Source organism: Protopterus annectens, chromosome 3.part0 (genome assembly GCF_019279795.1).
Source record: "Protopterus annectens isolate FY-2018-M chromosome 3.part0, PAN1.0, whole genome shotgun sequence".
In the NCBI taxonomy this organism is placed as follows: domain Eukaryota; kingdom Metazoa; phylum Chordata; order Ceratodontiformes; family Protopteridae; genus Protopterus; species Protopterus annectens.
Genome location: NC_056731.1, coordinates 844,648,962 through 844,661,504, shown reverse-complemented (window position 1 = coordinate 844,661,504; position 12,543 = coordinate 844,648,962). Strand labels below are relative to the sequence as shown.

Sequence of the window (12,543 nt, the reverse complement as noted above, 5' to 3'; positions counted from 1 at the left end):
TATTTACTAGCATTTTAAAAGAAGGTGAAGCACCAGCAACCTGGAAGAAAGCTGTTGTGGCTGTAATACCTAAAGATGTTAAAGACTCATTAAACTCGGCTTCATATAGGTCTATTTCAATTTTAAACCATGAATATAAAGTGTTTTTGTGCATAATAGCTTAAAAAGGCAAAGGTGCCAACATTGATAGATATGGACCACTGCGGGTTTGTGGAGGGGAGGAAAACAATTGACAGCATTAACAGAACAATGATGGTCTTGGCGAAGCAGAATGTAAGAAAATACCGCTGTTGTTGTTGGGTTTTGATACAGAGAAAGTATTTGACAGAGTAAGCTGGGATTTCATGAGTAGGGCAACAGAAGCATTCACATTCCCTGATATAATAGTAAGGTTATTTAGGAGGAAATATGAGGGGTCCAAGGCAAAAATTATAGTGGGAGGGTTCCTCTCTGATAAGTTGTGTCTGAACAGAGGAATCAGGCAAGGATGTTGTTTTTCCCCTTTGTCATTTGCATTATATTTAGAGCTATTGGCAAAGAAAATAAGGAGCGCAGAAATTCAAGGATGTTATTGGTATGGTAATCAACAAAAGTTAGATTTATTTGCACACAATATTATTTTGTACTTGATAAAACAGGAAAAGGACAACTTAGTGTTGTGGGAACATTTTAAGACAGTTTCAGTTTTTTTTGGGATATAAAATAGATGAAGATAAAATAAAGGCTATAGCTGTGAACGGGTCTATATTAGAACATCGAAGTTACAAAACTTCGAATGTTCTAATATCGAACCCCATTCAGCAAAAGCTGAAAATATCAAAGCAAATTTTTCCTAGGGAAAGAATTTGGTTGTCCGTTTCTGTTGCTTCGGTATTTTCAGCGCTGTGGTGGAAAGTTACGGGTTGGGTTCAGGTAAGTGTGCGATTGAGTGTGGGTTAGGGTAGTTAGGGTGCGGGTTAGGTATGTGTGCGATTGTGTGGACGTGAGGGTTGGGGCGGGTTAGGTGAGTTAGGGTTAGGGCGCGGGTCAGGTATGTGTGCGATTGTGTGGAAGTGAGTGTTAGGGTAAGTTAGCGTTAGTGCCTGGGTTAGGTATGTGTGCGATTGTGTGGACATGAGGGTTAGGGTGGGTTAGGTGAGTTAGGGTTAGGGCGCAGGTCAGGTAAGTGTGCGATTGTGTGGACGCGAGGGTTAGGGTGGGGTAGGTGAGTTAGGGTTAGGGCGCGGGTGAGGTGAGTGTGCGATAGTGACGGACCTTAGGGCTTGGGTTAAGGTAAGTGGATAGTTAGTGGTGTGTGTATAGTTTAGTGTAGGGTTAGGTGTATTTGTGTGGATTGCTGTTTGTTTGGTGTGCTTGTGTTATGTGTATGTGTTTTGGAACAGCAAATTTTTTCCCTAGCAAAAAATTTGTTGTTCTGTATGTTCGATGTTTTCAGCTTTTACTGAATAGGGTTCGATATTAGAACATTCAAAGTTTTGAAACTTCAATGTTCTAAAATAGACCCGCTGTGAACTATGTACTCGCACAGAACTGGTCCAGCAATACCCATTTTTATGGGACGCGATAAAATGAAGTATTTGGGAGTATGGATTAAAAATGCTTCTGTTATGGCAGCTAAGGATATGATAAGATAATACAAAAGTTGAAAAACTAGAAGCTCTTGTTTTTGGATATGGATAGCAAGATGCAAGCAGTGAAATTGTTTTTAGTTCCTTTAGTTTTATATAGATGTCAGAAATATGTTTATCAACCAGAGGAGAAGTTGTGGATAGTAATTAATAAAAAGTTGAAAGATTTTATGTGGGAGGGGAAGAGGCAAGGCTCAAATGGCATAAGGTGATACTTCCAGTAGAATAAGGGGGTTTTGGATTAACTGATTTTTTAAGGATATTTTTGAGCTAGACAGTTAAGGCTCATTCATATAATACAAGGAGAAAGCTATAATTCAAAGAGAAAAGGGATCATGATGAAGCTGTGGAGGACTTCAATTAATAAGGAGAGAGAGCATTTTGGAATGGTCTACTTTCTGGCAGTAGAGCAAAATTTACATTGACTGCTCTGCAGACATGCTTTAGATAGCACGTCTTTTTCAGTGAGCTGAGTGTACACTGTGGTACTGTCCCATCCATATAGTGAATTCTTACAGGAATTCCCCTTTTGGTGCACTTAATACAGTTGCCGGAGTATATCCAGTGTACTCATTATAGCAATAGGTGTTTGACTACAGTAGAGAGTGGATTATCCAAACTAACTGGGACCTAGGGTAGTTCAGGTAATCATACTGTTTGGATAATCAAACATGTAATTGAACTGGATAAAAAAACTTCCAAAATCTTGTTTTTTTTTCTGCTCAAAGGAATACACTTTTCATCATTTAATGATTCCAGTGAACAATAAAGAATATTTTTCACACACAAGCTGGCTACAAGCTCAAAAAACATGCTCAAGCAAATAAGTATAATTTTTACATATTCAGACTTTATGATTCTTCCTACCTGAAAACATTGGAAGACTGGTTCTGATGACTGACGTTTTGGATAATCGATGTTCAGATAATCGATTCTGTACTGTAATATGATCATTGCTGTAGGATAGGCTGTGCCCATCCCCTTGGTGCTGCGAAAGGTTTGAGTACAGTGGTCTTTGTGTGCAGTAACTGTGTACCACTTACAGAATGTATGACTTTTTGAGAGTTTTAATTATTTTAGAATGAATTTAATCTTTCAGTTGTGCTGTGCGTACTTTGCCTTCCTTAGTCTTGTAGCTGGAATCATATTTCACTGTTTTGTTGATTTATGCCTCTTTAGCCTTTGTGTGATTTTACACAGAATGTTTACATTTCCAAGGCTTATTTAGCCTGCCCGAAGAGCATTTACTGGTATTGTACCTGTCTGTGCATCTTCCTGAGCATTCATTTATAGCTGTGCTCTGTAATGGCCATGGCATTAGACTGCACCAACAGTCCTAGGGACATCTTACCGTTGACAAAGATTAGATTATCACCCACCTCCAGCTGTTTTGTATTCATATGGTACCTGCAACAGTGATCCTATTATTCAAACTTCTACTGTTATGGTGAGTGTACTTAAATACCTCTGCTGTAACATTTATAACAAGTTTGCATGTTTCATTTAATTTTTTGGGGGCAAGGCATTGAAGTCACTTGTTGGGGACATCTTCTTTGGTTTAAAATTTGTTTCTGTTAGAGCAGTAAAGGATGAGAGGAAGGGGATAGAGTGTACAACTTTGATTTTGTTTTTATTGCTTTACCATATTTATGTTGTAGGTGCTACTGGTGATCATGTTTATACCTACTGCTACCCGGCAGAAACTGAAGATTTTGCAGCCAAAGATGCTTCCAAGTTGGATACATGGGTTTTTGACAAAGTGAAGGTACACAATGTTTTTCATTAGTGTGAGATAATATACAGAACCATTGACAAATCTAAAATACCGCCTCCTTTGATTCTTCTTAATATGACCAAAATATAAATCTTTTATCAGAAAATTGCCATTTTAACAACCCTTTTCACCTTAATGTTCTTCATCATTACTGATTATACACACATAAACTTGTCTTTGGTAAAAGTAAAACCTCTCTACTCAGCCGGTTTTCAGATGTTTTCTTATTGTGTTTGTATTTATGCATACATAAGTTTCCAGTTTTAGTCATCCTAGCATGTTTTACTGGCAGATGGTAATGTATATTCAGGAAATAATTTCCTGAGATCTGTCATAACACTAGCTTTTCAACATGCATTATGCCTGTATCGCATACCTTCAAGGTCTGCACACATTTTATTTGAGAGCAAGACCGTGCTTTTACTTCACTTAGAATTTCAGTTTTTGGCAGGTCACTTTTGTCAAGAAGGAGGACTTACTGTTATTTAGAAAATGAAATTCTGCTTCCATGATTTGAAATTCCAGGGATCATACTGTTATTTAGTCTAATCTCCATTTTGTGATGATTCCAGTGTAAAGTTTTACTTTCTTATAAGTAAACAGAATGAAAACTGATTTCAGATGCAGAGTACAGAGTAAAGCAAACTAATAACAGGTTGAAGAATAAATAAAAGAAAACTAATTACATTTCTGTTAAGTGATCTTATTCTGTATGCTAGATTATGTAAAATCTAATATTTATGGCTGTAGAGAATATTTATTTGGATTTTTCCAGAAAATAGAAAACATAGGACTTCTATGGACAACACATCTAGCTTGTATACAGTGTTATTTGCACTAAATTGGACATACTGACATGTATTTTTTCATAGGAGTGAAACAGGCCAGACAGAACAGTTATTTTTAGGTCTTACTGGGATTGCACATGAGTTATGTGAGAAGGACATGCCCATTTTATAGTTTTTTTATTTACTTCACAAAAGTCTGCAGCTAGGAGTCTCCGCATTCTTGAAAAACAGTATCTTGTTTATTGTGTTTATTTGGTAGCCATGAAGGCAGACTTCTGAAGAATGGGCCCATATTAGATATAACCCACACCAGAAACAGAAATAAGCATAAAGTACGTGTATAAAAATGAGCACGTAATATCCTTGCCCTTCTAAGGAAGTGTGCAAAATGCAAGTACTTAGGAGAGAAAAATATATGGTAGATACCTCACAGCAAATAATGCCTTTGGAAACATCATTTAGCAATCTCCACTTTACTATTACATGATAGGAAAAGATTTCTCCAACTTGTTATTTTGGTCTTTATTGGCATAATCAGTGGTTTCATATCTAGATCAATATTCACAGAGCCATTAAAATGCCAGTGCCCTGAATACATACATACATTTATTTTGCGGGTGATCTTAATCAGAAATTTTGAATGATGTTTTTGAGAGGAATTAGTTGGAGTTTCTGAATATTTATTTGGAGGCCAGGATATGTGGCTAACGTGAAGTGAAGTGTGTCCAGCAGCTGACTTAGTGTGCAGGTCAGTCAATACAGTGATCAGTGAACCAGGATGTTAACAGTTTGGAAGAGCTGGGGCATGAAATGCCATCTGTAATATGCTTCATTTTAGCTAGGCAAAGAAAATACTACCAGTGTGAAGAGAAGAGGGGAAAGGAGATATCTATCACTAGAAGATGTAGAGAGTAACTCGGCCCTGCAAGGCTACAATGCCTTTCACACCTTTAGACCACAAAGCAAACATGAGAAAACCAAAGGAGGCAGTGTTTCAATCTATATTAGAGATAAATTCACCTCCCATTTAGTTAGACTGTACAACTCCCTAGAGTCACTCCAGGTCCAGGTGACGGTGGGTAAGACCCCCCATTCAAGTCATAGATCCCCCTCCATGGGTCATTGTGCCCACAAATCTTACTTGACCAAACTAGAGACAATCTAAATTTTACTGAACACTGGTTATGAGGTGTTTTAATTATCCCACCATCAACTACTGGGAAACTATGCTAACCCTAACTTGCTGGCACAAAAGTTCATTGACTTTGTTAATTCAAATGCCTTGCAACAATTTGTCCATACCCCGACAAGGGGAACAAACATTCTGGATCTGGTCCTCACCAACATGTCAAACAGATGCACTGCCACAACTGTCAGACCCCCATTAGTTAAAACTTGACCAGAGATCAGTCACATTCCAGCTAGCAATAACACCAGAACTCACAAAGGGTGAAATCAGACTAAAAACCTTCACCAATGCAAAATATACCCTCCTAGGTGAAGGTATCAATGCATCCCAAGCCCCATCCCAAGCTGGAAGTGGTAACTATGTCGAAGCTTACACTAAAGCCCTGTATAATCACTTGCATAAGCGTATAAACTCAGCCATACCAGAAAGAATCAAAACCAGAACCCCAAGTAGAAACAAGCTGCCATGGTGGACAACCAGCATCAACAAACTTTACAATAAATGGAAAACGTTGCTGTCCAAGAAAACAAAGGCAAAGCCCCAATGCTGGAAGAGCACCATCTTCAGCCTCAACAGGCAAATAAGACATCTTGTCAAATCCTCTAAGGTCTTCTTTGAGATAAAGTTAGCATGTGCAGCTAAGGACAACCATAACATTTTTACGGCTACGTACGTAACCTAAAGGGTAGGACCCATGCATGTGCATAACTACTGGTCAACAGTATCACATACACTGACCCCGCAGAGATAGTAAACCTGCTAGATGATAGGGTTGGTGAAAATTTCACTCCCTTATCCTCTATTAACTTACAATAAACCTTCCCCAACCTCTCCCCATCCTACATATCTGAAGAGCAGGACCTTAAAGCCTTGTCCAAGGCAAAAAAACACAGCCTCTCTGGGATCAGACAACATCCCAAGCCTAAACAGGCTAAACATGAACATCACCGCTAAGTACTCTTTTCAGTCATAGCCTAACCACAGGTTTTGTTCCTCTGGAATGGAGAACAGCAACAGTTATTCCCCTCCACAAAGGTGGCCTAGTAACAGACCCGGGGAATTACAGACCCATAAATCTGACCAGCCTCATCTGTAAGGCCATGGAACATATCATTATGGACCTCATAACTAAAGACATAGGTGACCTCCAAACCCTGGATCCTACCCAATTCAGCTTCGTGAAGGGCAAATCCTGCCTATTAAATCTGGTGGATTTCTTTGGAAATGTGACCAAGGCCATTGATGAGGGCATATCTGTGCACACAGCATACCTCAACCTGGCAAAGGCTTTCAACACAATCCCACATTCAGGCATTATCAATAAACGTAGCAAACTGAATGTAAACCCCTTTGTTGTAAGATGGGTTGCCAACTGGATCACAAACCAGACACACACTGTCAAAGTGGGTGACTTCACATCAGCTAGTAGACCTATTACCAGTGGGGTACCACAGGGGTCAGTGTTGGGCCCCCTACTGTTTGGTATATACTTCTTGGAAGTTCAGGTCAAAACTTAGGGGTTGTGGCTGACCAAATTTGCTGACAACTGCAAACTAGGTGCAGTCATTCAGTCTCCATATTATGTCAGTATACTCTAGGAGGGTCTTACACAGACCACTGACTGATGTATTAGTCACGGTCTGAAACTGAATGCAAAGAAATGCATCATCATTCCATTCGGCACAAACAGTGTCCCCACACACTATTAAATCAACAGCAGTATCCTAAGTACCCATGAAGTGGTAAGAGACCTGGGATCATAAATTGACTGCGACCTTAACTTCGACCACCATGTGTCTTCTGTAGTAAAGAAAGCTTTCTGCGTAGCACACTTGATTAGTAAAGGCATCGCCTCAAGAGCAAAAGTTATAACCCCCCCCCATACTGGTCACTTATCTGGCCCATAATTGATTATAACACCTTGTTTGGCATGTACCGTACTAAGCATCTGCAGCAATTAAAGAGACCTGTGACTTAAATAGTTCATGCTAGAGGGGACAGGTTTATTTTCCAGTGACTGCCTCATCTTTGGAACAGGCTACCAGTTCATGTGAAACAGACCACCTTTATGACACTGTTCAGGATAGAGCCCACAACCATCCTGGACATGGGCAGTCATTGCTAAATGCAAGTTTGGGTATTGACTAGCATTTATGTGGGATTACATTGGGATGAAATGGCTAGGCTTAAAATGACCTCTGGGTTGATAGCCTAGTAATCTGCTATGATCTTAAGATCCCTTTCTTGTAACTTTTGACAGAGTAATAGGTAGCAAAAGCATAATGCTCACGCTAACTTGGGTAGAGGGATTAGTATACATTTGCTGAATTTTATTTATTTATTTAATTATTTAATTTCATTACATAGCTGACAGGACAATCCAAGTCTGTCAACAACAGCCACATATATTCCCTGTCAGCATTATCAGTTGTCTTTAAGAAAATCAGCTAGTAGGGTTGTGGCTGGGAAGTTGTGCTTTTATGCCCATGTTTGTGTACTCATTTGTATCCTATTAAGTTCAAGGCCCCATAACTTTTCCTTTGATATATCCTAAATGATTATGGAATACTAACATGGTCAGAATCTTCTCCAACCTGCTGGCCAGAATCTTGGTGTATATTTTAGCCACCGGTTGGGGAAGAGATATGGGTCTGTAAACTGCTAGAATCATGTAGCATTTGTCAGGCTACAGAAATATCTATACTGCTGATAGGTTTGTATATTTTAAAAATGCACTTTTGAGTTTACACTTGCTTATAGATCCTCATCGAGAGGGGCTATTTCATATTTGACAGATGTGTTAATAATCTGGTAATAATCTATCAAAACTGTGCCTTCTGATAACCTTGAAACATTGCTATTGAAATACCAAAACTCTTAATGTGCTAATTGTACAGGATTACCTTGCTGATTCAAGTTATTCCTATCATTGCATAATAATATGTGATTTTGAATGTCTTCCTTTCTGTGTATATGCTGTAAATATGTTAAATTAATAAAAATGTTATTAAAAATGGGTGCCTTATATGGTGTAAGACTATTAGTGGCAGTCAGGACCTCTTGAAGGGCAGTAGGCATTGCTGAACTGGAATCTAGTGTAGATAGGTTTGAAAGCAAACTTAATGAAAGTGAATTGTTGCTTCTGACTTGCCAGCATTACCACAGAAGCTACCAAGGATTAGTAATATTCCTTTTTTAAACCCTATTGATCAGTAACCACCTTGTCCATACAGTCTGTAACAGAACTGGAAAAAAAGCTTTCAAGTTGTTTCCAAACATCTTTTCCCTAAAATCTTCTGGAATATCATCCTTTTAGCCAAATAAAACAAGTTACACCTTTTCCATTTGTCATGAACTTTCTGATAAACTAATGCTTTATACTTGGTTTTCATTATTTTATATTAAACAACAGAATGTTGTCATAATGATGCCCTTGCTTGTTTTGACTCCCCAACAACTTGATTTGGCTTTCAGTTTGAGAAGTAACACTTGAACTGACATTGAGAAATTCTTCCTTGTTTTTAAGATTCTTTGACAATTGAACTAATCCCAACATGAGAGCATATCATCTCTCAGTAATGACTGTAAACTTCACAAAGACTTGGCCAAGACTTTTAAGGCTCTCACTTTATAAATGATCTTTTATGACTGGAAGATCAAACCTTTGTACAGGTGATTTTATGGCCTTACTTAGTATAGAAGAGCAGAGGGTTATGTTCAGCTAGAGAGAAAAAAGAAATCATGAAGTCTATGTCACTGGGGAGCAGATCCCTAAACAAAAGGTCCCTAAAAATGACCCAAAGGTAAATTCCAATGCCAGCACATAACACAGAACATAAAAATGTAAAACTTTAAACTATGTGAAGATGGGATAAAGACCCTCTAACAGCCTAACAAGTCTAACTCCTCCAAGGCCCGACTTAGCAAAAATTGCAAACTTTGGAGGTTTCTACTTGCACTTGTATTTTGTGTTCGATTTGTGGTTGGATAAATCACAGAGTTAAAATATACACCTAAAATATACCTGGTATCATACCATTATAACCGATTAAATGTATATGTTTTAACAGAGAATTCTCGAAGTCAGGAGGTTAATCTCAGTCCAGCTAATTTTGAAAAATAGGTTGAAAATTAAATCGATTAGTATAGGCCATAAAGATTTTATTTTACAGGTCTGATTGCAGTCAGAGACAAAAATATTTGAGAAAATCAGGACTAGGAATCTTACTGTATTGTCCTTAGGAGTGAACAAATTGCTACCCTGGAAGGGTAGAAGTTTTTGAAATTGTTTTATAGCTTTCAGATGCTGCAACAGATCTTAGCAAAGCTCTGGGTGTGCATTACACCAGAGTTAGGTGACCAGATGTGATGTTATTCTATAACCAGCACTAAAATGATTCTTTAGATACTAGTGAGAGATGCAACGGAACTCTCACAGCATCACTTTGTTTTTCAGAACCAGACAGGAAAGATCTCTTACAGCTATGTCACACAATCACACACCTTATTTAGCCTTGCGGTTTGTTAAACACTACCATTTCTATTAGTATTAATTTCACTCAATATAATTGGGTACCCTTGTAAGATTATTAAAGTAGCTGGCTGGTGTCAGTGAATCTACCTTATAGTCTGGCAGAGGGGGGCGTAGCTGGTAGGTCTGTGCCAGCGTTTCCCTGGTGTGTGTGTGAAAATCAAATCTTAAAGAGTGTGTGTGTCAGTTACTTGAGGAAGGGACACAGAGCACTGGTTTCACAGAGAGGGTGGTGGAGAACTTGGCTTGGAACAATTGGCTGTGGACTCAACTCTACAGCTGTGGTCAGTATGGGGTCTTATTTGGGGCCTGGTGAGAGGAAGGGAAACCGAGCCCCAGGACGGGAGTGTGTTCCCTGTGTACTCTTAAGGGAAATTGTGTTTGGTGCAGAGAGATGCATCTGGAAATGCTGTGTGTATCCATTCTTGTTCTTAGTGGCCATCCCGTAACCGGTATCAGTGGGGAGGATTGAGGCTCCTTGATTACTGGTCTGGAGTTGGGACTGTCACAACTAGTTTTACTAGATTTTCTTAACTGACTGAAGAATTACTGTTCTGTGCCTACTTACTAGAACAGTTCCAAAACAGAGTGCTGAGTGCGTCTGTCATACCTTTCACTAGCGTCTAAATACATTTTCAGTGCTGGCTGCAGAATGACGTTACATCTGGTCACCTGATCCTGTGGTTCTCACACTACCCCCTCACTAGCAACTTGAGCCAGAATCTGGCACATATATGACACGATTCACACATAAAGCTTTGCTAAGGTTTCTTCCAGCATCTGGAGAATGTAAAGCAATTCCAACCCTTTTTATCCTTCCTGCAGAGACTAGCCAGCCATTCTGTGGCACCCCAGGGTAGCAGTTATTTCACCACTAAGGACAATAAGAACAGGATCCCAGCTCAGACATTGCCCCTCTTGTTGCATTCAGCCCTGTGAGATAAAATCTTTATGGCCCAAATCAAGTAATTTAATTTCATAGGTTCATAGGCATTTACTAGGCTAATGACCACAAGGGCCTTTTTAAGCCTAGCCATGCATCTCAAATCTCTGACAAGTTCTGATACCCTTGATAAGTGTAAGCATGAACCTGGGAGATGAACCATTTACAAGTTAGCTGTTTGCATCAGAGGCATAGGTGCCAAACCAGGGATGAATTTCCGGTTTCCCATCCAATTGTCCAAGTTGCACTTGAACTGGATTAGGGAGGAACTCTGCTTCACATGGATGGGTAGCCTGTTCCATAGATGGGGTAGTCTCTGGGATACATACCTATCTCTCCAGCAGGCCCTATTTATATCACAGGCAAGGTTAAAGTCTTTCGAGTGGGTAATTCTGGTACTGTTCATTTTGTGGATATATTATTTTTCTTGAGGTTAGCTGGCTGAGCTTAATCCCTTCCCTTCAAGCATTCTCTGTTAGCAAATATACATGTCATTAGTTACAATACAGTCTGACATACATGTATATTTCTTTTCTTTCCAGCAAGGACCCACTGTTAATACTTTTTTAACACAAGCAACTTTACAAATACATTTTTAACACAAGCATTGGTACAAATCAATTTGATATTCAAATGGTATAAAATTCTTTATAAAACTCCAGCTAGTTATGCTGGCATATATTACCCATGCACTGTCCTACTCTGTCTGGCATAGCTGGCACTACCTTACATCATCACACTGACCACAGAGCTTGAATGAAGTTATTAATTTATTTCCAAAAATGGGAGATGACATCACATTCGTATACCATATGTGTCCAAGGGTCTACCTGATAACACCGACACGCCAAAACACCAACAACAAAATAACCGACATGAAAAAAACGACAAAAAAAGAAAGTTCAAAAACACGAAACTTCACATGCCGACAAACCAAAATCCCGACAATCAACAAAACAATACCTTTCCCGAAAAACACACACACACAACACAAGCGCACCAAAAACCTGACAAACCTACACTAAACCTTACATACACAAATATCTATGCACTAACCTTAACCCAAACCCTAACCCTAAGGTCCGTCACTATCGCACACTTACCTTACCCGCACCCTAACCCTAACTCACTTAATCCACCCCTAACCCTCAAGTCTGTCACTATCGCACACTTACCTTACCTGCACCCTAACCGTAACTCACTTAACCTGCCCCTAAACCTAAAGTCTGTCACTATCGCACACTTACCTGACCTGCACCCTACCCTAACGTCCATCACTATCATACACTTAGCTTACCCACACCCTGACCCTAACGTCCGTCCCTATCGCACACTTACCTTAACATGTCGGTGTTCTCAGCGTCAGGATTCTCAACTGTCGGTCTTCTCCATTGTCGATTTTCCGGTGTCTGTGTTCTCATTGTCGGCGTTCTGCACTTTCGTCGTTTTCAGGTAGACCCTTGTCCAATCAGCTATTATTTCAGAATCACATTTCCAGCCTTTAATTCTATTTGATTTGTACATAATTGTAATTTTGTTAGGAGTGGCAAAAGCTTTGTTTAAGAATTTCCAAGTGAAAATTTTCTAATATAATGAATATGTAATTTTTTTTTTGTAGATTTTAATATTATTTTCTTGTATTCTTCAGAGAAGCCTTCATTATTAATTTTTGAGGAATCGTTTCAGTAGT

The 12,543-nt window shown here is 39.1% G+C and overlaps 1 protein-coding gene across 4 annotated transcripts in view; it reads left to right on the top strand.

Moving 5' to 3' along the window:
• PIGN (phosphatidylinositol glycan anchor biosynthesis class N) overlaps positions 1-12,543 on the top strand; it is a 1,150,670-nt gene that overhangs the window by 228,215 nt on the left and 909,912 nt on the right. For all 4 annotated transcript variants that reach the window (XM_044065181.1, XM_044065178.1, XM_044065179.1 and 1 more), the window contains one exon: positions 3,287-3,393. In XM_044065181.1, coding sequence (XP_043921116.1) covers positions 3,287-3,393 — 107 coding nt within the window. The remainder of the gene's footprint in view (positions 1-3,286; positions 3,394-12,543) is intronic.